Source organism: Drosophila takahashii, chromosome 3R (assembly GCF_030179915.1).
Source record: "Drosophila takahashii strain IR98-3 E-12201 chromosome 3R, DtakHiC1v2, whole genome shotgun sequence".
Taxonomy (NCBI): domain Eukaryota; kingdom Metazoa; phylum Arthropoda; class Insecta; order Diptera; family Drosophilidae; genus Drosophila; species Drosophila takahashii.
In genome coordinates, this window is record NC_091681.1 from 40,004,808 (window position 1) to 40,030,531 (window position 25,724).

The following is a 25,724-nucleotide window of genomic DNA, read 5'->3' on the forward strand; positions in this document are numbered from 1 at the left end:
CGACCAGTTGGTTTTATTTGGGGTCAAATCGCAGACAGGTTACACACAAATTGAAAAAGTTGTTAGAAAAGTTTAAAATTAAGTAAAAACCAAGATGCTGCGTTCTTTGTGGGGAGCACAAAAGTGCTGGGGGCTCATCCGCAGCAGGAACCTGGTGGAGATGGCCACCAAACAGGCGCCAGCTTCCTTTGCGGTGACCAAGTGAGTATCCATTATCAGGATTTGAAGTTCCTATAAAGATTAAATGCTTTCCCACCTCCAACAGGCGTCACTACTCACCGCCCACTCACATCAAGCAGTCGGCGGTGGCCAATGAATCCGGAACCATGGCGGAGAGTAAGTGCATCTCTACTCCACCAGGAACGAATTTATAACCAATCCTGACCTTCCCCAGTCAAGCAGCAGATGATGACTCGATTGGGCCTGGAGCCCGGCTACAATCCGCTGCCCAAATCCCGGGAGCAGCTGCTCAAGTACCAGCCCAAGTGGCAGGATCTTCCCCCGAGAGCCATGCAGGATTCCTTCACCTCGGCCATCATTCCCTTGAGCACGGATCGCACTTTGCAGGACAAGTATGTGACCTATCTGGGCAGCGTGCGATTTGGAAGACTGCTGGAGGACATGGACATGTTTGCAGGTAGGAGGAGTAGTCATTGCCATAAAACCATAACCAATTATAATCCTATATTTACAGCTTGGTGCTGTCACAAGCACCTGAAGCTGCCCAATCTGCCGGAGGGAGTTCATCTGCCCTACACCTTTGTCACCATCCTGGTGGACCGCATAGACTTTACCAATGTCCTGGCCTCGGGCACCCAGGACATCCGCCTCTCCGGTCACGTCTCCTGGGTGGGAACCAGTTCCATTGAGGTGGTGGTGTGGCTGGAGCAAATGGTGGACGGAAGGTACCAGAAGCTCACCCGGGCTCTGTTCCTCATGGCGGCCAGGAATGCCACAAACACGGGAGCCGCTCCCGTTAATCCCATCCAGCCGGCCAACGAGGAGGAGAAGGAGATCCTGGCTGGTGGGGCAGATAGAAAGAAGCAGCGACAGATTCTCTGCGCCCAGTCCGTCTTCAAGGTGGAGCCCAACGATCCGGAGCAGACGCTCATGTACGAGCTGTACAAGAGGACCACTCCCAGCACCACTTTGGAGCTGAACAAGCGCATCCTGCCGCCCAACTGCCGCTGGATGGAGGACTCCTTCCAGATGAGCACCATTCCCTCGTTTCCGGAGCACCGCAATCACCACAACCGCGTCTTCGGGGGCTTCCTCATGCGCAGTGCCCTGGAGATCAGCTGGGCAGCCGCCTTCCTGTACTGCAAAACGCGACCCAAACTGGAGCACATCTCGGACATCAGTTTCGAGAAGCCCGTGAGCGTGGACAGCTTCATCAAGATGACCGCCTATGTGGTGTACACGAAGCTCAACTACGTGCAGATCATGACGGTGGCCGATGTGCTGGACACGCACACGGGCAGCCAGGTGACCACCAACACGTTCTACTACACCTTCTCGGCCCCGGACACGGTTACTGAGGTCCTTCCGCGCTCCTATCACGAGACCATGTGGTACATCCAGGGTCGCCGGAAGTTCGAGGCCAGCATGGGTTTGAAATAGGTGCCGCTACTGAATTTTTCCCCTTGATATTAAGCGAGGCTATCCTTCGGGATAAATGCTATTTACAAGTTCTGTGTTTATAGAAAGCAATAAATGTGTACTGTCAGTTTACTAACCTTGTAATTGGTATTAAAAATGGATCCTAACTTTTTGTATATCGAGATTTGAAGGGTTGTCATTTTTACTTGTTTATATCAGGTCTTAATTAAATGTGTCATAATATGTTGTTAATATATCCTCAAATTCTATGTTTAAATAACACAAATTTATAGTTTAATTAAAATTATTAAAATTGGGTCCTAACTTTTTGTTTATCGAGATTTGAAGGGTTGTCATTTTTACTTGTTTATATCAGGTCTTAATTCTTTGTTTAAATAACCAAAATTTATAGTTTAATTTCCTTTCCTAATGTGGAACTAAAACTGAAAATTGTTTCGATTATTTCGGCTCTAAAAATTATAAAATTCTAAATGCTATCTTTATTGCTTGGAGTCCGTAAGTGCAGGGGCTTTCATACGGCCAGGAAACTCATTCAGCTGGCCAGTAAAAAGTACAGGTGAGTGTTTAAAAAAGTAATACAGTAATTAATTTAAAAATATCCTTTATTTTTCCTCTTATAGTCGTTACTATTCTCCGGGTAATAACATCAGAAAAACCACGGCACTATGCACCATGGTGGAGAGTAGGTACTATAAATTCTATTAAGTACACGATGAGCATTCCCTTCTTCCAGTCAAGGAGGAGATGATGAGGAGCTATGGCCTACAGCCCGGCTACATCCAGGAGCCAAAGTCCAGGGAGGAGCTCCTGAAGTACCAACCCAAGATGGAGGAGCTGCCGGCCCGATCTATGCAGGATTCCTTCACCTCGGCCATCATTCCTCTGAGCAAGGATCCCGTGCTGCAGGACAAGTATATCAACTTTAGAGGCTTCGTGCGGCTGGGAAGGCTTCTCGAGGACATGGACTATTTCGCCGGTAATTCTTTGCTTTGACAAAGGGCTTATTGTTTAATAATCTATAATCCCTTCCAGCTTGGTGCTGTCATAGGCATCTGGAACTACCCAATCTTCCCGAGGGAGTGCCGCTGCCCTACACCTTTGTGACCATCCTGGTGGACCGCATCGACTTCACCGATGTCTCGGCCTCGGGCACCCAGGACATCCGCCTCTCCGGTCACGTCTCCTGGGTGGGAACCAGTTCCATGGAGGTGGTGGTGTGGCTGGAGCAGAAGGTCGATGAGAAGTACCAGAAGATCACGCGTGCTCTGTTTCTCATGGCGGCCAGAAATGCCACGAATACGGGAGCAGCTTCGGTGAATCCCATACAGCCGGCCAACGAGGAGGAGCAGGAGATCCTGGCCGGTGGGGCAGATAGAAAGAAGCGGCGGCAGATCCTGAGCGCCCAGTCCGTCTTTAAAGTAGAACCGAACGCTCAGGAACAATCGCTGATATACGAGGTCTACAAGCGGACCTCTCCCATCGAGCACGCGGGTCCTCTCAAGCGTCTCCTGCCCCCCAACTGCCGCTGGATGAAGGAATCTGTTCAGACGACCACGATTGCCTCGTTTCCGGAGCACCGGAATCATCATAATACCGTCTTCGGGGGATTCCTCATGCGCAGTGCCCTGGAGATTAGCTGGGCGGCAGCTTTCCTCTACTGCAAGGATCGCCCCAAACTGAAGCACATCTCGGACATTAGTTTCGAGAAGCCAGTGACTGTGAATAGCTTTATCAAGATGACCGCCTATGTGGTGTACACGAACCTCAACTACGTGCAGATCATGACCGTGGCCGATGTCCTGGATCCTTACACTGGCAAACAGGTGACCGCCAACGCCTTCCACTACACCTTCTCGGCTCCGGATGCGGTTACTGAAGTCCTCCCAAGATCCTACCACGAAACCATGTGGTACATCCATGGTCGCCGCAAGTTTCTAGCCAGCAAGGTTGACAAGTCTTGAACATTTTTTGGATAAATTTACAGGTTGTAATTAAATTTAAAATTTCTCATAGCTCATCTATAAAGAGATTGGTGTAATTTATATATTAGTTTAAAAAATGTACACTAAGCAACATCAAAAATTTACCTCGATGGATGCTATATTTTTGAATTCGTTAAGAATTCCCAAGTTAAACTGCGTTTTCCCGACGCAAGGATTCTTAACACAGAACCTTAATGTTCAAAAAATGCTAGAATTGGCCAACTTTCAGGAGGTGTCACAGGCAAACGGATTCATGATTTTTTTAATGTTAACGTTTTTTAAAAAATACACTCTTTATGTTTTAGACCTCATACTTGGAATAATTTGATGATTTTTTTTAAAGGAAGAAATAAATTAATTGCGGTCACTACTACTATTTGTGTTTTTAAAACTTTGTTGTAAATTTAAAAAGCATCATTTTTGTAGCACAGTGTTATTTCTTAAAGCACAAATTTCGGATTGTAATGCTGGTCAAGAAAGGTGACCCAGATGTGTTAGTTTTTAAAACTTTGTTGTAAATTTAAAAAGCATCATTTTTGTAGCACAGTGTTATTTCTTAAAGCACAAATTTCGGATTGTAATGCTGGTCAAGAAAGGTGACCCAGATGTGTTAGTACCTAAAGTTTATTTCGTTCCTTATCAAATCCGAAAAGCGTCTAGTAAGGCCCAGGTTTTTTATTTTGAATGCTAAATGCGTGCAGATCATGACCATTGCCAATGATTCCTGGACACGCAGTACTCCCACTATGCAGATAAGATTGTGGGTTGGATTGATACATTGAAAACATAGTATTTTAAACCAAATATTTCGTCTAATCACTTAGTTGTAAAATTTTTCATATCTTTTCCATTTGTCTGGCATTTTTCCATAACATCATCTTTACTTTACACCTCTTTAGATTAGATTGTACGTATAGAAGAGTGCACAGAAAAAATTCAGATGCTTATAAAATCAATTAGAAATTTTTAAAAACATTTTATATTGTAAAATGATATATAACTTAATTTATTTATATCTTTTGTCTGGATTTTTTTTATCACATCATCCTTACACCTCTTTAGATTAGATTGTAGATAAAGATGAAGGCACAGAAAAAATTCAGATGCTTTAAAAATCAATTAAAAATTTTCAAAAACATTTTAAATAGTAAAAATAAATATAAATTTAACAATACTAAGTTTTTAAGTACCAAAAATGTTTTAAAATGATTTTGAATTATTTAAACCTTTGATGATCTCACTCTTTTTCTTCGAGTGCAGGTAAAGAATCTCTCACCAAGTGGACAGGTGATCGTCATGCGCGGGTTCTCAGTGGGCTGAGAGCCATGTAATCGCAATTTAGCGGAAGATTTGCCAACGCTCTTTCTTGGGTTCTAGAATCACTCTCTATTTTACAGTCCAAGTGACAGCACTCGATGCAAATCCGATCGAACTGAGCTGTATTACGTATTAGGAACTGGGAACTAAAACCCGGAAATAGCAATAAAGAATCCTATTGTTTTAGGATTTCTTTTTTCCAAGGTCCAGCAACCGGAAAACCTCAAACGATGCTTTGTGGGATTGCCCGGGGATTTGGAAAGGTGCTGGTGAGTAGGTTCCCCTCGTCAACAGCCCGGCGAAGGCATCTGTTGGCCAACAACTGCTCTATCTTGGCCTCCAGGAGCTACACGCTGGACAACGGACCCAAGGTGAAGTCGGATCATCGCTCGGGAACGATGGTTGAAGGTATATAGAAATCCGGAATCCAGTAGAAACCCATTTAACCCTTCTTTCTCCACAGTGGCCCGCATCATCCGCGAGCAATCCGGCGTGGATGTGGGCTACCATGCCATTCCCAAGCCCCGGGATCACCTGCTGCAGCATCAGCCGAAGAGAGAGGAACTCCCGTCCAGAACCATGCTGGATTCCCACACCACTGCCATTCTGCCCCTGAGTTCCAGCGAGCTGATCCGCGAGAGCTACGTGAATCACCTGGGCAGGGTGAGATTGGGTCGCATTATGGAGGAACTGGACATGTTTGCGGTGTGGATCTGCCATCGCCACGTCAAGCTGCCCAAGCTGCCGAAAGGAGTGCCTCTGCCCTACACCTTCGTCACCCTGCTGGTGGACAAGGTGGAGTTCACCAACCTGGAGCGGCTGCAGGTGGACCAGGACATCGAGATCAGTGGCCACATCTCGTGGGCCGGTCGCAGTTCCATGGAGATCACCATCTACGTGAAGCAGTTGGCACCTGGAAGCAGTGAATACATCGACGTGACCAAGGCCATCTTTGTGATGGTGGCCAGAAACGCCACCAACACGGGAGCGGCGCCCATAAATCCCCTGGAGATTGGCGACGCCACCGAGCAGCTCATCTGGGAGCAGGCGGAGAAGCGGCAGCAGCAGCGCAAATCCTCCGCCATGGAATCGGTGCTCAATTCGCCGCCCAGGGAGTACGAGCAGACCATCATGTACGAGATTCTCAAGCGGACCACGCCCACGAACAGCATGGATCTCAACAAGCGCGTCCTGCCGCCGAAGTGCCGCTGGATGGAGGACTCGCTGCAGACGACGATGATCGCCCCGTTTCCGGAGAACCGGAATGCCCAGAACACCATCTTCGGCGGCTACCTGATGCGCCAGGCCGTCGAGATCAGCTTCATCATGGCCAGCATCTACCTGGGCGACCGGCCCATCCTCAAGTGCATCTCGGACATCAGCTTCATGCACCCGGTGCACGTGAACCGGTTCCTCCAGCTCACCGCCTACGTGGTCTACGCCGCCCAGAACTACGTCCAGCTGATGACGGTGGCCCAGATTTGGGACGCCAAGAGCGGCAAGGTGCAGACCACGAATGTCTTCTACCTGACCTACAGGGCGGACAAGGTGCTGGACGAGGTGCTCCCGCGATCCTACCGAGAAATGCTGTGGTACGTCCACGGCAGGCGGAAACTGCTGGCCGCCCTGAACCTGCAGCCGGAGCTCCCGGATCCCATCGACGTGCCCAAGGAGAAGGAGAACAACATCTGCACTTAAGATAGTTGGTAGTTATAGAATTTCTTAATTTGTAGCTGGTTAGATTGAAATAAAATGAAAATTTTGGAAATAGTGTCTTGAAATCCTGTCAATTGAAAGAAAAAATAACAAACAAATTAAAAATTAGTATCGCTTTTTAAGAAAGATTGAAGAACTAGTTGGTAGTTAAAAAAATTTCTTAATTTGTAGCTAGTTAGATTGAAATAAAATGAAAATTTTGAAAATATTCTTTGAAAAACGCATTGTAATTGCATAAAAACTTCCTCAAATACTTTAGGAAATGATTATTTCGATAGCCTGCTTTAAAATTGTGTAAAGAAATATATGATAGCTCTAGTTAGATTGAAATAAAATAAAAAATTCGAAAATAGGGTTTTGAAATCGTATAGCAATGACAAAGAAATGTTCAAAAACTCACTTAAATGCTTTGATACAAGATTATTTCGATAGCCCGCTTTAAAATTGAATAAAAAAAGTTTGTTAAACTAGTTGGTAGTTATAGGATTTCTTAATTTGTACCTAGTTAGATTGAAATAAAATGAAAAATTTGAAAAAAGTGTGTTGTAATCGTATTGGAATCGCATAAAGGTTCAAAAACTTACTCGAATACTTTAAAAAAGTATTATTTTGATAGCCTGCTTTGAAATTGAATAAAAAAACAGACGATAGCTCTCCGTTTTGTAAGGTTTATTTTACAAATCCTGTTAGTCTAACCGCGTACAGTGTTTTTGCTTTAGAAAATCCTTAAACCGAAGACCCAGAACCGCTTAGAATCGCATGCGGTGGGGGTATTGGGAGGAGTGCAGGGCGAACATGTTCTGCAAGTACTTGGCGAAGAACTTGCCCTCGGGATGGGCCTTGATCACCTTCAGCAGGGCGGAGTCGACCTCCTTCTGGTCCTTCTTGCGCTGCTCGTTGGGCACGAAGCGCTCCTTCTTGGCCGCGAAGATGTCGGCCTCGCCGCTCTTCTTGTCCTTCTTGGCCTTCAGGCGACGGAAGTAGGCGTCGTTCAGGTGCTCGGGCACCTGGAAGGCACCCAGGTCCACCTTGGAGGAGGTGCCGATCACGTAGCGCTGGGACACGCGACGCAGGGGGCACGAGTTGAGGGCGAAGGGTCCGGTGACCAGCAGGAGGCCGGAGGAGAGCGTCTTCAGCAGGACGACGCGCTTGCCCTGGTGGCGACCGGCCAGCAGGATGAGCACGGTTCCGGGCGTCAGGTTGCGGCGCGTGTTGCGCTTGTGCTCGCTGAAGTTGGCCTTCGAGGGGCGCTTCTTCACGAAGGTCTTGGTCGGGTAGGTGGCCTTGGACTTCTTCAGGAAGACGGTACGCTCGCCGCCGTTCTTGGGGCCTCCGATCTTCTTCACCTTCTTGATGGGCACCTTCACCTTCTGCACCACGGGGCTCTTCTTGTCCTTCAGGCGGTACAAAGCACGACGCTTGTACATCTGTAAAGGGTAAAGTGGGTTTAATTATGGATTAGCAGGGATTACTAGTGCGATTCGGGGCTGGGTAATCCAGATACCATTCAAAGGAGGTTTATTGGTTTGTTTACGTGGTCTACTCATAGATTTCTCAGTTGTTTCTTTGGGTAAAATAGCATTTATTGGTTTTTTTAGAGGTAAAGTTTAGTGGATTTCAAAGAGGGATGGATGTATCTTTAGATTCGGCACTTGTTGCACTATGATAACTTAGGATATTAAAGATATATCAGCTTATTCAAGTGATAAGTAAACATTATAGGTAAAGTAAGCACGGTTTATCCTATTAGGCACTCAATAAACATTATTATTCACACGTTCTTTAACAAAAATCTTAACTTGTTCAAGAGCTTTAGTTTACAAGCATTTTGAAAGCCGAAATATTAAAGATCTACCAAGTAAAAAAGCACAAATTCACAGGATTATGCGAAACATATCCCCATTGACTGGAATACCACCAAACATATATCCGATTGAAGTTAATCCCAGAGAATCGGAGCACTATATGTAGACCACGCCGTGTGTAGGCCAATAAGGCGTCTCTCGGCCCAGAGGCCATTTCACCACTGTTCCCGGCCATATTTACCTGCGCCTTGGAGTAACGCAGGATGCCGCCCTTCAGGTAGGAGTTGACGGGGTGCTTCTTGCCCTTTTTGGCCGACTTGGCCACCTTTTTAGCTTTCTCGACGGGTGCCATTGTAAAACACGTGTACACAGCACAAAAATTATTGGAAAAGGAAGGTTAGGTTTGGAGATGGAACTCGGGCTGGCCGCTGGGCTATCGATGACTCGAATACCGATAGTATATACCGAAAATATACCGATCTCAGCACTATCGATTAATTTAATTTCACACAACCGCTATTTAAAGAATTAGCTATTAAATTTAATTAAATTAATTAAACTTAAACTTAATCAAAACAACTTTTTCTTCTATAAAAAATACATGTGCATACAAACGGGGAATGTAGATACACCAAATGTGACCGCATTTCCAGTATTTCAGTACTTATGTCAGTATTTTTACGCGTTCAGGTGATTTTTGTTCTTGGTGTTTCGGGTTTCTTTTTTAAATGAAATGGATTTGCACTTCAATGGGTCCAATAAGTTATAGGGAAATTGGTGCAGGATCAAAGGGCATAGCGACATAAGTCTTAAAAACTATCTTTACGAATATTGTATTCATCGATCAATTGAACACCAAAAGAATATACCAAACGGTCACGCTAAAATTCCTATTTTCAGCTTAACGGCGATTGTGGAACGGTGGAATTTGGAACATGGGGCCTATTTGAATTTTTTGATTTTCCCGCTAATTGGGGCCTTAATAAAAATTAAACAGAAATGTTCAGGAAAGAACCATCTTTTGAAATATGTACGCCTATACGTGGTCTGAAAGTATTTCAAAAATGCATCTAAAAAATAAACCCTGATTTGTTGGGGAATATCTCAGCAACAAATTAAAAACAATTCGTAACAAATTTTTAAAATGAGTAAAAGCTACTCAAAACACTCCCCATTCCCCACTAAAAATAACAAAACAACGTATTCCATTTACCATTTAATAATACTTTTTTCCATTTATTTGTTGTAATGTGTGTACAATGATTTAAATCACGAGCTTCAGCTGCTTTCAAGCAACTTGTTCCATATTTTCTTTACACAATGATCCATTTGCTTAAAGAACGATTCTGGGTGGAGGCCTAAAGTAGAATCTAATTAATTACAGGTGGTAATTTAGAATAAATTAAAATGAGTGGTTCGTAATGTACAATATGAATTCATTTCGCGTCGTAACTAATCGTAATCCTAAGTAACTAAACCTCAACCGAATTATAAGCTCAAAACTGACGATGGGAAATGAGTGATCGAATAGGGACTACAACTAAATATATACTTTACAATAATTGAGATTTTCTTGATGTTTTTAATGTTAATCCTTGCAAATATTTAACTAACTCCGCGCTAAATACAATGTAAAATTTGCTAGTTGTTAAAATTATGAAATCTCAGCCCGTTGGCAGTAGAAAAACTTAGTTCTATACTTTCCATTTCACCGCTTTCACCTTTCTCTTAATCGCTTATTTGTCAATTGGCTCTTATTTAAAAGTTGGACTAAGCTAAAACGTGTTTTTTTCACCACTGAACACATGATCTCTTCGGTCGCTTAAATATAGTTAATTCTCGACTGTGTTAACAATGTTGTCGTTTTTCGGCTTTTTTATACAGATCTTCAGGCTGTGGAAAGGTGTTATAAAATCTATTGCACAATGGTTAAAATAGAGAATCCTTGAATATTTACAGCAAAGTCGCCGGGTTTATTTACACATTTGATCGCGGGGATTCTCTGGGGATAATGGAAATGGTGTACTCACATTTCGCCGAGGACGCCGCTGCGAACTGCATCAAAAGTGAAATAAAACAGGCGAGTTTGTTGTAAATATTCATGAAAACTGAATGCCCCTTGTGGCGGGGCAAACGCATTTTATTCAAATTTACAGACAAGAGTTTGCACATTCCGCTGCCAGGAGTGGCTTTAAAAAAATATGAAGAAACGTTTCTGAATTTGCGAAATTTCAATTGTTTTTTATGCTCTGCGTTAGTTCTTCTTGCCTATGCTCTCTACTAAAACCCTCTTTATCTTTTATCTTTCGGTACATCTTGCTAAATGTTGCATCATAATTTCTGCTCAATGTCGCCGCGCTTCAATCTGAATTTGAATTTTGGCCTTGTCTCAACGCTGGTTTGCTTTAAACTAGGGTTTAATTGGTAGTTTCGTATGGTATATATGGTACAACATAAGAATGGATTTCGATTTACAATTTCTTTAATAATTTAAATAATATTATGTAACAAAAAAGAAGAAGAATTAGATTGCGCATTATATGTAAAGGTATAATATTTAAAATGGGGATCACCGTGGTACTCGAACTGAATCTCAATGCCTTCGAAGCTGATTGATTGATTGCTTGATCGATTGATTGGTTCAAGTGATAAACAATTGTGTAATAATAACAAATTTACTTAGCTGCGTATGATAATGAAAGATTGCATTTGACGTGCTTTCGTTTGATTTTTTAGGGCGGAAATTGAGTTCGTTTTTGTTTGTTGGTTTGTTTTTGTTATACAGAGAAAAATCTACTAGACACACACTACATATCGTGGATTCATCGTATCTTTGTTTAATTAATAATTATTGTTAAGAGTTCTTAGTCAATACAGGCGGCGAGTTATATACTTTAGTTTTTCTATGGGGTTTCCGTTTTATATATTTTTTTGAGCGCGGCTAAAATTACTGATTATTCTGATCTGACCTTGTTTTTATTGATTTTTTAGTGTTAAGTTTATCTTTTATAGGTCGGTCGGTCTATACATAAAGAACTTTTGTACTTTTTTTTAGATTTTATGATTTTTTGTGGTTGTTTTTTTGGGTCCATTGATTCGGGGCTTTTACATTTAACTGATAAGAGCGGGGACAAACATATAGAGAACATAGTGTTTACAACTAATTTAGGGGTCTGTTTTAAGGGGTTTTCTTTGTGATTTTTTGAATTTTTTTTTCGACGGTTTCTCAAGCGCAACCAACAAAAAACTGCTGTCCCATTCCAGATGATGATCGGGATGTTCGGCGTGGGTTCTTCGCAATTCTCAAATCGTATTCTCTCTATCTCACTGATCTCGAATAATGATCCGGAACGGCATCAATCTTTTGTATGATGGTCCGCAGCATTCGTTTTGAATTTTTTTATATTTTTTTTTGCTTTTGTTTTTTTTTCACGTATTTTTTTGTCTGCCGCAAATAAATTGAAAAAATTATGGGGGGCGCTACTCTCGGGCAATTTTCTCAAAAGGGGGAGGGGGGCGTGGCTGCATTTCCCTGTCGCCCACATTTCCGTATATCATAGTGTTTTTCTTAAATGTTAGAACCAGCGCTACCAAATACACACTTGTGTATATGCCAAAAGAATTATGATGCACCTTAGCAAAATATACACACTCTACCTCAACCAGCACTACTACACTTGCACGCGGCACGCTCTCACGGACACACATCCCTCCTCCTCCTGCTGCTCCTCGCTCTGCTGCTTCCGATGGGGATATGTCTGGTGCCTGATCTCCTCGAGGAAGGCTTGGGCTCCGTGTGTTCCGCTCGAGCGTCTGGTCGATGGTTCCCTTCTCTTTTGTCCGCTGCTCCAGTTGTCCAGCTGTTGTCCCTGCTGCTCTACTGCTGCTGGCTGGCGGCTGGATACTAACATTGTTCGAAAATTGGAATTATGGGTGAAGTGGGCCAGTCCTCCTCCTCCTCGGAGCTAATACTCTCGGTTCTGGAAAGAAGAAAAATCGGAAATAAAAAATATTAATAAGCTGCATAAAAAATAAAATTGGCAAAAGATTTTTTTAAGATTAAGTATCCACATCATTTTGGTATGAATAAAGATTATGTTGATCTTATTTTAAAGTATTTGTTTAAAAAATACTAAATTTGGTATTTTGTATAATAGGCTTAAATATCAAGTTGATATGTTTGAATCATAAGTTTGAGATAAATCATATCGTTTTTTTACTGATATGAAATATGTTAGAATTGAATTTTTTTTCTGTGTTGAAATATAAAGTGAAAGTTGATAAACCAGTTGATTTGTCAGGTGGGTAGGAATAATTTTACCCAAAATTAATTCCTCGAAAATATCTAATCCTGTTATTAAAGGTCTAAACAGCTTTTTATTCCAGAACTTTATAGGCTCATCCGTCAAAGTATTGTTAGATATCAATAACTCCCTCTAATTTCCCTGTTTTCAAGGTGAAAACCTTGATTATGGCTTTACAATCGGGCAATCAATTAGCGAACGAGTTCAAGTTGAAGGCCCCAGTTGCAATCAAGGCCCCCGAAAAACATCAGCTGATAATTCGGAAAGCCTTTGCTCAGGTGCAACTGGAACACAAAGTTCGGGGAACAGTGCATTGAACTCTCCCAAAAGTTTATGACTAACTTTTCGAAGAGCCTCGAGAACAATATCAGCCGATAAGATAGCAATTAGGGGAAAGAAAGCTAGAGCAGCAGAGAGAAGCAAACAAAAAACAGGGCGAAAAATAGAAATTCAATGACATTGAACATGCAGATCTAAGTTCAATGTGAGAATTCAAGGACGCACAACAGCTGGCCAAAAGATATAGCTAGAAAGGTATATATACCCCGCAGATATACACATATATGTGCTTTGCATAATCAAAGACTCTTTTGGCGACCCTCGCTGCGGTCTACGTGCGTGTATTTTGTTGTTGCGTCTAGCGGGTATTTGGAAACGATAAGATTGTTGCCCAAAAAAAAGGCAAAAACAAGGGCAGCAGCGAAAATAAAAAACAAATAGCTACATAAACACGCATATAGAGAACGGACGGTTTGAATCGTTTGCGGAGGAGGCGGGGCGATCGGTGGGCGAGCCAGCCAGTCTCATGACAATTGTGTTGTTGCTGCTCTGCGGCTGATAATGGAATCGCTAATATTCTAGAAACTTGTTTACGCCAAAAAGTTCAGATCGTCATCGACACATTTGCTTACATTCGAGATTATATATGCGCGTGTTTGGCTATGCCAGAAATATCACTAAAAATAAAGAGTAACCGGTGGAGATCCAGGTCCGAATGTTTATAGGTTTCAAAGTTTCCATTACAATTGGAATTTTGTAAAATATCCCTTGAAATTCTTCTATTTCCTATATATTCGAATAGGTCGATTTTTTTTTAAATATCGAATCGATGATCTTTGGATTTTGAAAAATATCATAATCGATATATCGATGATTTAAAATTTTTTTTTTAATATTATAAATAAACATTTAATACCATCAGAAAGGATCAAAATATCATTTACAAATAATATCGATGTTCGATATTTTGGACCAAAAAAATATCGCTGTGATATTTTTTTAAAAAAAGATCATCGACATTTCGATTTTTTGATATATTTTCTACATTTTTAGTTGCAAAACTCACCTCGATCGCAGGCCATCGTCAAGGGCATTGGAGATGCCTTCCTCAATGGTGGGCAGGTCGGAGGAGAAGCGGTTGATCGGGCGCAGGACGCGCAGCGTGCGACTGGACAGCTTCCAGACAAGCCGCTGCTTGTAGGGCGCCTTGTTCTGCCCGTTGTAGTGGGACAGGATGCCCGAGACGATGCTGAAGCCGCAGGTGAAAACGCGATCGGGGATCTGTAAAATTAAGGTGATAAGTACCTTACGAATTACAAGATGTTCGCCATCCAAAACTCACCCTCATGTACTGCTGCAGGAAGAGAATGTACTCAAAGACGTGCTTCAGCTCGGGACTGCCGCGGGTGTACGACTCCTTGATGTGGAAGTCCAAGTGCAGGCAGATGAGCACCAGCGCCAGCGTCGAGGGCGTGATCACCGTGGTCTTCACGTCGCACATCAGGATCTCCAGGCGGTTCTCCAGCTCCTCCAGCTTGATCAGCTGCTGGTAGAACTTGAAGAAGTCGCCGCCAATCTCCTTGGCCAAGTTGCGGAAGAGGGCGTAGTAGATGCGCAGGTAGCTCACGGAGGTGATCGGTGCATGTCCCATCTGGACGCCCAGCTTGTTGGCGATCACGCCGGCCATGCGTTCCAGATCGCCAGCGGTACAACCACACTGGAATTGAATTAGATAGAAGTTAGCAAACTGCAAGATCAAGAGAGAACTATCCATAACCCACCTGAGATATTGTAACCAGATCCTCGGCGGGTATGGGCTTCAAGTCCAGCTGCTTGATGGCCAAATGGAACGAGGCCACGCTCATGCAGGCCATGTGCTTGGGCTTCACGGCCATCCGGTCCAGGAAGCGATCCACCAGGCTCATGGCCGAGAAGAGGACATCAGAGGGCAGCTCGTACCACATCTTCAGGCAGCGCAGCACGTAGGCAGAACCATCTCGTCCGCCGGCAGTCACCTCGCGCTAAGGAAAAGATTTCGGATTAGTTAGAAATAATCTAGATTTTATAAACCAGGTTTCGCAATTTAACACACATGTTAAAAACATGTAAAATTGTATTTTACAGTGTGAGCAAAGTTTTTAACATGTGTGTCAAAAACAAGTGTATAAATGTGAAAAATAATTGTAAACACACACAGCTAACTTGTGTTTTTTACACAATGTGCTATTAACACGACGTGTTTTTTACACACTGCGTTTTTAACACAAATGAAAATTACATTTTATGGACATTAACGAATTAATAACACGTCATGTAAATAACACAAATAAACTGTGTGCGTTATTTATGTTTCTAACATATGTAAGCTACAATTTTTTACACACAATAACTTTTTATACCCTTGTAGAGGGTATTATAATTTCAGTCAGATGTTTGCAACGCAGTGAAGGAGACGTTTCCGACCACATAAAGTATATATATTCTTGATCAGCACCAATAGCCGAGTCTATCTAACCATGTCCGTCTGTCCGTCTGTCTGTCTGTCCGTCTGTCCGTTTCTATGCGAACTAGTCTTTCAGTTTTAAAGCTATCGCGATGAAACTTTCCGGAAAGTCTTCTTTCTATTGCAGGTAGTACATATGTCGGAGCGAGCCGGATCGGACCACTATATCTTAAGGCTTCCATAGGAATATTGAAACAAATTTAAGAAAATTCATTATAACTTTGTAGGACTTGACTACAAAAATTTAATAAAAACGCTGAATCTGGAATCCCTGGAACTGCACCGAGTGAGCATTACTTTATCTGCAAGGGTATATAAGCTTCGGCTGGCCGAAGATAGCTTCCTTTCTTGTTTTTAACATGTTAATAACACAAGTTCTTTACAGAGTGTGTTATTTTCCGAACCCTGTTATAAACTAACTAAACACTCACCCTCGACTCCTTGGGCAGCAGCAGCACCGTGTGGAACTTGTCCTGCAGGGCGTCGTACTCCTTGAGGGTCTCGTACAACTCATCCGAGGTGAGGGCGTGCAGCTGATCCTCCAGCTTCTTCGAGGTCGAGGATGGCTCGCCATTATTGTTGCCGGCGGCGACTCCACCAACAGCTCCCGCTCCTTCTTCATCCTCCAATTGTTGTTGTTCGTACTTCTGATATTCCAAGCCAGCAGCACCCGGTGTCCCATACCGGCCCTCGTCCGCAATCCTCATCCAATCAGTTGGCATCTCTGCATTGCGGTTAATGCCGTTGTTGGCCAGCTTGCCCACACCCAGTCCAGATCCAGATCCACCAGCGTTTAGAGACGAAGCAACAGCAGCTGCGGCGGCAGCCTGGGCCGAAGTCGAGGGCTGCTCGTCGTCGACCAGAATGTCGTTGATGCTGCGGGCGTCCATGTTGTTGTTGCGATGGGTGGGTAGATCCAAGTCCAAGTCCTGGGGCAAGCTGAGGCCTGGCATAACCGACGACGACATCGATGTCCTCTGCTGCATCAACTGCTCCTGCTGCCGCGCCGCCTGCAACTGGCAATAGTATGCGATATCCTGCTCCCGTTGGTACTGGTACTGCTGGTATTGCTCGTACTCGTATTGCTGTTGCAGGTGTTGCTGTTGCAGTTGCTGTTGCTCTTGTTCCTGCTGTTGCAGGGTGCAATCAACTTCGGCGGCGTATTCGGCGGCAGCGGAGGAGTAGCGTACAGGGACAGACATTGTGAGGGCTGGCCTAGTACCTGTTTTTGTTGAGGTTATGTTAAGGTTTCAGATTAAACTCCTTTCGGTGGGTTAGACCAAAAAGTGTCGGAGAAATGCAAAGAGAAAGTCTAGGCTCAGGAGGTAATCGCAAATCGCAAGAAGGAGAAGTGGGAAGGAACGGGATTCGTCCTTTCGTTCTCGCAGTCCTCGTCAAAATTTTGTTTGCTTTTATTTTCAGCTATCGCACGGATCTCAGACTTCCCAATTGGGCCGATATCAACGAGTCTTGTATGAAGCAACTCTCAATCTTTCGCTTGAGAACCGTGGTTGTTTTTCAAAATCTTGCGCTTCAGGGAGCCCGAAAACTGGTACTTCCTATCGAAACGCCACCGAAAATAAAACTAATCTGTTTGCTAACTTGTGCTGCACACACCGGTCGCAGAACTCAGAGATTTCGCTATTCGAGGAAACTCTGGCTGGCTTTTTGGTAATGAACCAGCAGTTCGGTGACCTTAATGCAATTCTTTCAACGATTGGCAAACGGGAAACAAACAAAAGACACCCTCTACAATGGTTATCAATCGAAACGACGACTGAATTGCGGGCAGTGTACCAAAGGACAATTCGACGATAGCTATTTTCTAGGTTTATGAGCTATAAGTCGACTTTTTAGTTTGTCTGGCGTACGCTGATCTCACAATTGTCGCGCTAATGAAATGGAAAATATGTTCAGAAACTCAATACCAATCGAGTTCCTGTGCAAAGCGCTAAAAATTATGGTTTATTAAGTGTTCGCTCAGTGCTTTTCACGATAATAAACTCTTGCGCTTGGCTAATTTTGGTTTTCAGCTTATGATAGCTTTTTTTGGTTTGTGTGTTTTGTCTAAATTCAAATAAAACTTACGAGCTGCAAAAGTTGGTTGTGTTTTTGGGGCACAGAGAAATCAAAATATTATTACAGTGTTTCAAAATAAAGTCAATGGTTGGATGGCATGCAAATTAATTAATTGTGTGCGAGTGCAATGCACTTTCCCCCCTTTTTCTTTCGAAATATTTCGTGTTCAATGCGTTTAACGAACTTTTTGGTTTGGGCTAAAAAAACACCTGCACAGTGGAGCAAAATGCTTAATGCACTCGCTGAATAAAGCAATAAACACGATGGCATTGGTATACATTTTATTTTGAGCACCGACCTCAGTCAGTGACACATTTTTATTCAAATCGCGCGGTTACAAGGTTGCCTTAATGGGAAGGAGGGGGACCTGGGATTCGATTTATTCGCCTCAAGGCAAACCACGTAAATAGATCGAGACACTAAGAAACCGAAGCATGAATAGAATCTGACAACAAACATATGTTGATCTTGATTATTCCGACTCGGGCGGTCAAACAGAAAATGTTTACCGACCTTGGTGCTTTAAATTCCACAATATTATAAAAATAATTATACAATAAATTGAAAAGCAATTTAATAGTTAATTCCCTTCCATATCGAATTTACTCTACTTACAAACAATCTTTTAAAGGGGTAAACAAGCCTATTGCCAAGCACTTCCATATCACTTCACACTTCCGCCAGACAAAAGTTGTTCCCAAAAGCCCGCGATTAGAAGTTGAGTTAAAAGCCCAACAAAGGAAAAACAAATCTACATATAAACACTTGAGCAAACATTTTTATATATTTGGTGTGCTAGTTTTATTACGAACCCAGGAAAACCCATTTAATGCTTTCTCTCCTCTTGCCGAAACCAAAACAAAAACTTCAGATAGAGTAAACAATTGGATGATAAATGACATAAACCAAGCTAAACCAAACACTCGGGCAACTATGAAATTGCCTCCAGATGTGGTTAAGATTCCGAATATCTCGGAGTAACGAGGGATCTGTAAAGCTATTTTTAGAGAGGCAGTTTAACAAGGAGGAAATCGAATTGTAGAAAACGCAACTGGCGCCAAAGGTTTCGTTTATTTCTCATTCCCATTCCGATGATCGTCCTCAATCTGCATACGAAAATAACCACAAGTGAGGGCCATTTGAAGCGTTTAACCTGCTTCATAGCAAACCAGATAAACAAGGCTGCTTATTAGCAAAACAAACAGCAGCTAAAAGCAAGTACGAGCAGAGAAATCCAAAATAAATATATCTTCACTAAAAATTCCACTTTAATGAGTAGAGTTGTATAATAATAAATACAAATTACTGAAAACTAGTTAAAATTCCTTTGAGAGTGAGTAATAGCACAATTTGCAACTAAAATTGAAAATAGAGTGATTTGGACTCCCCGAATTCGATGACTCTGACTTATAATCATAATGGGGTCAGAGAAACATTTTTGACCGCGCCCTGAATCATCTTTCAATACCCCAATATAGCCGTGAATCAGATATGCGGGTTATGTGACACATAGGGAGTGGAACTAAAGATATGTGGGCAACGTCATTTCAAATATTTGTGCATTGGCAGCAAAAGACTTCCGTTTTCTTGGGTTTTCTGTTGATCGGTTCGGTTCTATTTATAAAGACCGAGACCAAATAAAAAACTAGCTTTGGGCCCGCAATTCAAGGTCGCCCACCCACCGAAAAAAACCCGTTTCAAGGGACGGGGGGGGGGAAATCCACAGAAAAAACACCTCGGACTTCAAAGCTGCTGAGTAAGCATGAAAGAAATATGGAGATCGCAGCTTAAAGAGCTTTGAAATGAAATCAGAAAAAAGCTCTGCTCGAGCACAAAAACTGATAACGGTAAGCAGAGAGGTTAAAGTTCAACTTTTATGCTTTGCTGACCATAAAAACAATGAACAAAAGCATAACAATGAACAACATAACAAGTCGAAAGTGTACACTGTACACAGTAAGAAATACTATTGAAAGTGTAGTAATAAAAGAAACTATAGCTAGTATCTCATAAGAAATATCAACTGGCGATAAGGTTTTTCGGTTTGTATGGTATCAGTTTTAAAGATTACTTGATAAAGCCAACATCCGATGATTGTTTTTCTGTTTCGAGACCAGAAAAACACTATTTGTTTGTGGTTTCACTGTACAGGAAATACAGAACGAGAACAAAGGTGGTCATAATTAAAGCTCCAAAAGTTATCGCACCTTTGATCTTAGCCAAGGTTTTTTTTTTCTCGACTGCAGTTGCCTTTAAAATAGTGTTATGTACCTCGGATTTCTCACCTGAGTTATTTCTTGGTGTATATTTGTATTTTTTTGTATTTTTTCCCCATTTGACGAGTTGTTTTTCTTTTTGGCGCGCGCTCTGCTGACGCAAAAAGCACGTACGCACACACATCCGAAAGATACATAAAGTATCTGTATCTGTGTAGCCATATTTTTAATGTTGTTGTTAAAAATACCAACAGAAGCGTACAAAAAATTTCACTTTTTGCCTATTTTCGTAACAGACGCAAGGGGCGGCGGCGGAGGAGGGCGTGGCCGTTACAGACAGGTGTGAAATATTTTCGGAGCTTCTCTTTGTCTTTATCTTTATCTAGGTATTTTTGAAATCCCTCGACTGCAATTGAAAGTTAAGTTACAGGTGCGTTTCCAAAACGAAAGTGCGGATGGTAAACAAAAAATAAAAGACCACTAAAAGCAAAAATATTTCCCAACGCAAACATATGACCAATTGTTTTTAATTCGTACGCTTTGCTTTTCCTTCCGTTTACTTAGTTTTTTTCCGAGCGAACGAATGGATTGTACATTTATCATCGTCATCGATGAAGGTCAACAAATGACAGACAGCCAAAGAGAGAGTGAGATCGCAGTAGATTGAGACTGGGAGGGAGTGAGAGGGCCAGAGAGATCGAGTGAAGACAAGCTTTTTATGGAAGAAATGGAAACGTGACTGGAGACAGGCTTCCAGTAATGGAAGAAGGCGAAGAATCTTCGGAGAATGCATCTTGAATTTCGTTTGTTTTGCTACATTTTTCGTAACTGTATCTTAAAAGTTGAGATACCAAACATTTCAATACTTAAGCGCCAAGAGAACTTTCTTTCCCTTACATTTCCCGCTCTTATAGTTTCCTGTCTAAAACAACCTGAACCACCGTTGTCAACCCCTAAGAAACCTGAACTGTTCGACTTTTTCGAATGTGTGAAAGAGGTGCAAAAAACGTTGACTTTGCCGTGGGCTATAATTAACGGAAGGAAGAAGGAAATTGCCCAGCCAGTTGGCTTAAGGGTGGTTCTGCTGAGCAGCAACCCCAAAAGCATTCGAATCGAATCCACCCCGCTGACAGTTCATATTTGGGAATTTAAATAGTGACCCACCACAAGTGGCGGGGGAAATGAGAAGAATGATCTTGCAGCAGCTGCAGTGGCATGTGCTATATAATATACGAGGAAATTTATCTCCCAATGTCCCCAGCAAACAAAGGAAACTCTGTGTTTTCGTTAGAGAAAAGAAATAGACCTTAAACGGAAACAACAATAGAAACGGAGGGGGAAGATCAGCAGCGGGCATTGTACTCGGGGATTTCAAAATATGAAGCGCTATCAGGCGATCGACCTTTGCCGAGCCTGTTTTCAGTGTTATTTCATTTTCTAGGTAGCTCTAATATATATTTTATGATCGTCTCGCCTATCTGTCAATGGGACCTGCGATTTGCATTCGCCCATTATCTACCGATCGTGTGACTCGTCCAAATTACCAAACTGCAGTGCACTCGAGCCCCCTGCAACTTTTCATTATCAACGGAAATGCAGTATAAGAATTTCCCTGACGTAAAGTGAACGTGACCAAAAGTCACTGGAACGTCTGAGGAGCGTGCCCAAACGGAATGATAAGCGAGTGCTAATCGCAGGCAACTCAGTCGTAGTTCAAAGTCCCGAAATAACAAAGGGAAATGGACGTAACACTGGCCATTTGCTGATTTTGGGGTAGTAGTACGGTTTATAATAATGGTCTAGTGATTCATTCTCTTAAAAACCTGGTTGGCCATGAGATCCGAAATCACGGTTTTGGTATTTGATTGATTTTTTTTAATTTCATAAGAAATTTAGGAAATACCCTTAAGACCCCATAATTGCTTAGTCAGAACAATCAGAAGTTCCTCCTCCAAAGGGATTTCTTTACGCGTAATTGCAGAGAATTCCCTTGTATTGTTAACACATAGAGCTTTTGTATTTATCAGCGTAATTGCTGGTCTTATCGCATCGGCTCAATTACAGTTGTATCCTACACAAGCGCGTTATTACGTTATTATATCCAAGGTTCCCCGACTGACATTTAGATAAGTACCTGGTACATTGCAATCCCGATGATGACTTATAGACCTGGGGATTCGGTTATCAGAGGAGTTGCGGACATTTCGTAACATTCCATGACGTAAGTACCGAGGTTCGATAAAGCGATTCGATCTTATCGCCATTGTCAAACAACCCATAGAAATGCCGCCACAGAAAAAAAATAAACAGCTGCAGTGCAAAACTGAAAAGAGGGCAGCTGCAGTCGGGAATAATGGAATTATTTCGTCACCTTTCATAAAATCGAATTAGAAAAGGGTGGGACTTGAAAACTCGCCTGGCACGAGCTTAAAATAGGGGATAGAAATCGGTTCAGTTGAGTGCTTTTTTCCCGGGAATGGGAACATATCGCTTTTTGGGATGGTCAGCTGTCGTTCAAGTGAGTTTCGGCATTGAATTTCACTTTGGGCTGTCGTCTGTCGTTTTCGCAGACACACGAATTTCATGGCGGGCTGTAACCCAAGAAAACAGGTAGAAAGCAGACGACTTCTGCTAAAAGGCGCCTTAAAAACCGCAAGTGGAAGAGGATTAGATGACAGATGGATTCGAGACTATTTCATCATTTGAGATTTTTTTGAAATATTTTTTTGAATCATTTTTGAAATTATAAAAATTAAACTTGGTTTCAAAAAAGAGTGTAAACAGAAAAATTTGTTTATTGATTTATTTATATTTTTAAAAATAGCTGGAGTTTTGGCCACCTAAGGGTTAAGGGTAAATTCTCCCCTCTCCCACTGTTTCTCCTCTCTCTCTCTCTCAATCATTCCCCAAAGAAGGTGGGCAAAGAATAGAAGAAGAGACCTTTTTACATGAAAACAAGTGTGAAGAGGAATAAATAAAACAACGGTACAGCAGCAACACCCACACGCAAACACCCAACCACGTATGGCATTAGTATGCGTGCGTGGGGGTCGTTTTATGCGATGTATTTTTTTATTTTGGAGGCTATGGAAAATATGAAAATCAACAAATTAAGCAATTCTGTGCGAGTTTGCGACTGCGCAACAAATTGAAATCAACAAATATGACCCAGAAAGCAAACTAAAAGCGCTGAAGGTGAAATCGACCGAAGGAGAAACGGTGTACAAGGCGGAATGCAATAACAGTTGTTAATTGTGTGCTGTTTCAGAAAACAAGTTGCTTCTCGAGCAAAAGTGTTTTTTGAAACAGAAACAAGTAGTTTTTGTTCGTCGCACATATTTTATTTTTGGGCTGACGCAATTTCAAGCTGCTGCCGTGGTGTGCGTGTGTATATGAGGCAAAAATCCGAATGGGAACACAACACACACACACAAAGTCTTTGTGGGAACTTTGGAAGTGGAACACTTTGATTGTTGTGCGAAGAGGGGGAGAAGAACAACAAAAGGGTGGAGGGAAGGCAGTGTAAAGTAAAACAATTGACGCAAATTGGAAATAATACAGAAATGCAAATAGGGGGAGGCAATAGGAATAGGCGATAAAAAGGGGTGTAGAAACAAGTAGCCAAACAAAGGCACCAATACATACATGTTTGTTGTACAGCTTGCATAAAAAGCACAGCCCCACATACACGCATACTACTGCAGGCCAGGCAGCATAGTTCCCCCCACCCACCCCCCTTGACATCTGTCTCGCTCGCTCTCTAAGCAACGACCTATGAATAGCGGACCCCAAAACCCACTCTCTCTCCCCCTCTCACTCACACAAACACCAGCCAAACAGCTGTGAAACGAACTGGGAGTGGAACAAACACGTAAATGAACGAATTTTGTATGTATGCCTCAATATATATTATTTTCTTTTTTTCACAAACAAAGTAAAATCATCTGATGGATGACGAAAAACAGAATTTCTTTTTGCATTTCATCGACTTTTTAATGGATTTAGAACATTTCGCTTACGTTTTAACAGCCATTTTGATGTTTTTGTGTTGCGCAGGAATGTTGAGATTTTGTTTAGTTAAGAATTTTGGCTTGTATTGCACTCGAAAATAAGTGAATAAATTGGCTGGCAGCTTCGTTTTTATAGTTCGCTATAAAACCATTTAAGCTAGTTGTTAACTAATTTGTACTGCGTTTGTATCACAATTGGAACTCTGTGTTTATCAGGCTGGCATTTTCGGTTTTCCCGTTCGCGGATCGATTTTTCCCACACACACCAGGCTAAAAGTGCTTGGGACTTTTCTCCATCAGCTGTGCATTTTCCGTATCCTTTTCCAGCTTTTCCAGCTTAATTGTGCTTCAGCAAAGCTTTGTAATTGTATTTGTACATTCGAAGAGCGTTAAAATCACTTTGTCCTTTCAGTTTCTATTTCTAGTTTTCTAGTCGACACTCGCGCTCGCTGAACGGTACTTCTTGGCTTTGTTGTTTTTTTACGAATGACGAATGAAACGAGTGAGAAACTGAACGCTTTGTTGTAGAGGTGGACATCGAAGAAAACATCGATGTTTTTTGCCACAATCGATGTTTTTGTCATCACCAAAACGTAAGAGTAAAGATTATCGATTGTTGTCTAACGTAACTAACGTTATCGAACTTGAATATGCCCGCCAAAAATGGATTTGTGAACTACATTTAAATAGTTTATAATAAAACTATAGAAGATTAATAAAATCATTTCAGTTCCATGTAAGATAAACTTTCCCGAGCGTCACTTGTTTTTATTTTGGAAACTAAAAAGGATTTAAGGATGGAAAATTAAATCCGAAATTAGTGTAAATGCATTCGAAATTTCGGCTATTAAGCTACTATTAAGGAGTAAAATCACCTAACTTGAGTGTTTAAAGGCAATCTGCTTTAAGGGTGCTAATTGAAAGACTAAATATTTTTGTATTGACCATAGGAAGCTGTTAAAATGTTCCTAGATTTATTCAAGGTCTCTTTTTGGGAGGAAACTTCCTGAATATTTCACAATCAATGTCAATGCCAAAAAACACTCGAACATACATACATATTTATTTACCCTCATCAAAACGAAATTCCGATGAGATTACAGATTCAAAGACGCAGTTTTATGATAAGATGTTCTGAGCATAGAAAACTGCGCCGCAAGATGTTTTTAAGCAGAGTTTTGAAAGTAACGGAAGGAAATTAATTTCCCGATGAAAGGGAAATTCGTCACTGTTGCCAAGTGGACATTTTTTTAGAAAAGGGGGAGGGGATTTTCTATTTCAGGGCCCCTCGACACACACACACACACACACATGCACACTTCTAGAAACAACCTGTCACACAAAATTTGAATGAATGAACTTTTACTACTGCCAAGTGAAACCTGTAAATTTCAACAGGAAAATGAGAACTCAACCTGTTGCACAAGCTATTAACCCATTGATTTTCCACAACTTCCAATCGGAAAGATAACTTTCCTCAATTTCGTCACGCACACACTCTTACATCTTACATATAGAAAAAACGCGTGGCGATTGCGATTGATTTTTAGCCCTTGCAAAAAGTTCGTTTTACGCATGGAACGGCCCGCGAAATGAGTGTGGGTGGAAAAGGAAAATTCATTTTCACTTACCCGGATGCCTCTGCGTTTTGATCAGTATCTGCTTTTTCTTCCTTCCTTTTTCCAAAAAATATAAACTCTTATTAGACTAAATGGTCTAACAGTATGACCATTGCGGGTGCGGGATTTAACGGCAGACGTAAGAGTCGGAACGTAAGCAAACGTAAGGTTGATGGTCTCACTAAAATGTACGCAGGGTTAGCCGAGGCGCAAGCCGTACATTACGTTGCGACCCTTACGTACTACGTGAAATGACACTACGTTTTGAAAACGT

The 25,724-nt window shown here is 42.0% G+C and overlaps 5 protein-coding genes across 7 annotated transcripts; 3 read left to right on the top strand and 2 right to left on the bottom strand.

Moving 5' to 3' along the window:
• Positions 1 to 7: 7 nt before the first annotated feature.
• LOC108064649 (acyl-coenzyme A thioesterase 9, mitochondrial) lies at positions 8 to 1,731 on the top strand. Its single transcript, XM_017152262.3, has 4 exons — positions 8 to 201; positions 266 to 336; positions 395 to 637; positions 695 to 1,731. The coding sequence occupies exons 1-4, from the start codon at positions 95 to 97 to the stop codon at positions 1,618 to 1,620; spliced, it is 1,347 nt and encodes a 448-aa protein (XP_017007751.2). The 5' UTR covers positions 8 to 94; the 3' UTR covers positions 1,621 to 1,731.
• A 142-nt stretch (positions 1,732 to 1,873) lies between these two features.
• On the top strand, positions 1,874 to 4,996 carry LOC108064650 (acyl-coenzyme A thioesterase 9, mitochondrial). 2 transcript variants are annotated; one of them, XM_070216070.1, is made up of 5 exons: positions 1,874 to 2,170; positions 2,241 to 2,302; positions 2,354 to 2,596; positions 2,653 to 3,604; positions 4,858 to 4,996. In XM_070216070.1, exons 1-4 carry the CDS (start codon positions 2,091 to 2,093, stop codon positions 3,579 to 3,581), a joined length of 1,314 nt encoding a protein of 437 aa, XP_070072171.1. In that variant the 5' UTR covers positions 1,874 to 2,090; the 3' UTR covers positions 3,582 to 3,604; positions 4,858 to 4,996. The 2 variants fall into 2 exon arrangements, with proteins under 2 accessions (XP_070072171.1, XP_070072170.1); XM_070216069.1 differs by having other exon boundaries at positions 1,882 to 2,176.
• A 153-nt stretch (positions 4,997 to 5,149) lies between these two features.
• LOC108064647 (acyl-coenzyme A thioesterase 9, mitochondrial) lies at positions 5,150 to 6,687 on the top strand. The gene is made up of 2 exons (XM_017152261.3): positions 5,150 to 5,327; positions 5,383 to 6,687. Exons 1-2 carry the CDS (start codon positions 5,150 to 5,152, stop codon positions 6,615 to 6,617), a joined length of 1,413 nt encoding a protein of 470 aa, XP_017007750.2. The 3' UTR covers positions 6,618 to 6,687.
• Positions 6,688 to 7,289: 602 nt separating this feature from the next.
• On the bottom strand, positions 7,290 to 8,842 carry RpL6 (ribosomal protein L6). Its single transcript, XM_017152267.3, has 2 exons — positions 8,682 to 8,842; positions 7,290 to 8,062 (listed from the first exon to the last, which is right to left on the bottom strand). Exons 1-2 carry the CDS (start codon positions 8,790 to 8,792, stop codon positions 7,385 to 7,387), a joined length of 789 nt encoding a protein of 262 aa, XP_017007756.1. The 5' UTR covers positions 8,793 to 8,842; the 3' UTR covers positions 7,290 to 7,384.
• An 806-nt stretch (positions 8,843 to 9,648) lies between these two features.
• On the bottom strand, positions 9,649 to 25,583 carry CycG (cyclin G). Of its 2 annotated transcripts, none has more exons than XM_070217360.1 (6): positions 25,463 to 25,583; positions 15,958 to 16,748; positions 14,805 to 15,044; positions 14,366 to 14,740; positions 14,090 to 14,304; positions 9,649 to 12,420 (listed from the first exon to the last, which is right to left on the bottom strand). In XM_070217360.1, the coding sequence occupies exons 2-6, from the start codon at positions 16,726 to 16,728 to the stop codon at positions 12,345 to 12,347; spliced, it is 1,677 nt and encodes a 558-aa protein (XP_070073461.1). In that variant the 5' UTR covers positions 16,729 to 16,748; positions 25,463 to 25,583; the 3' UTR covers positions 9,649 to 12,344. The 2 variants fall into 2 exon arrangements, with proteins under 2 accessions (XP_070073461.1, XP_017007736.3); XM_017152247.3 differs by lacking the exon at positions 25,463 to 25,583 and adding an exon at positions 23,841 to 24,330.
• Between the last annotated feature and the right edge of the window lie 141 nt (positions 25,584 to 25,724).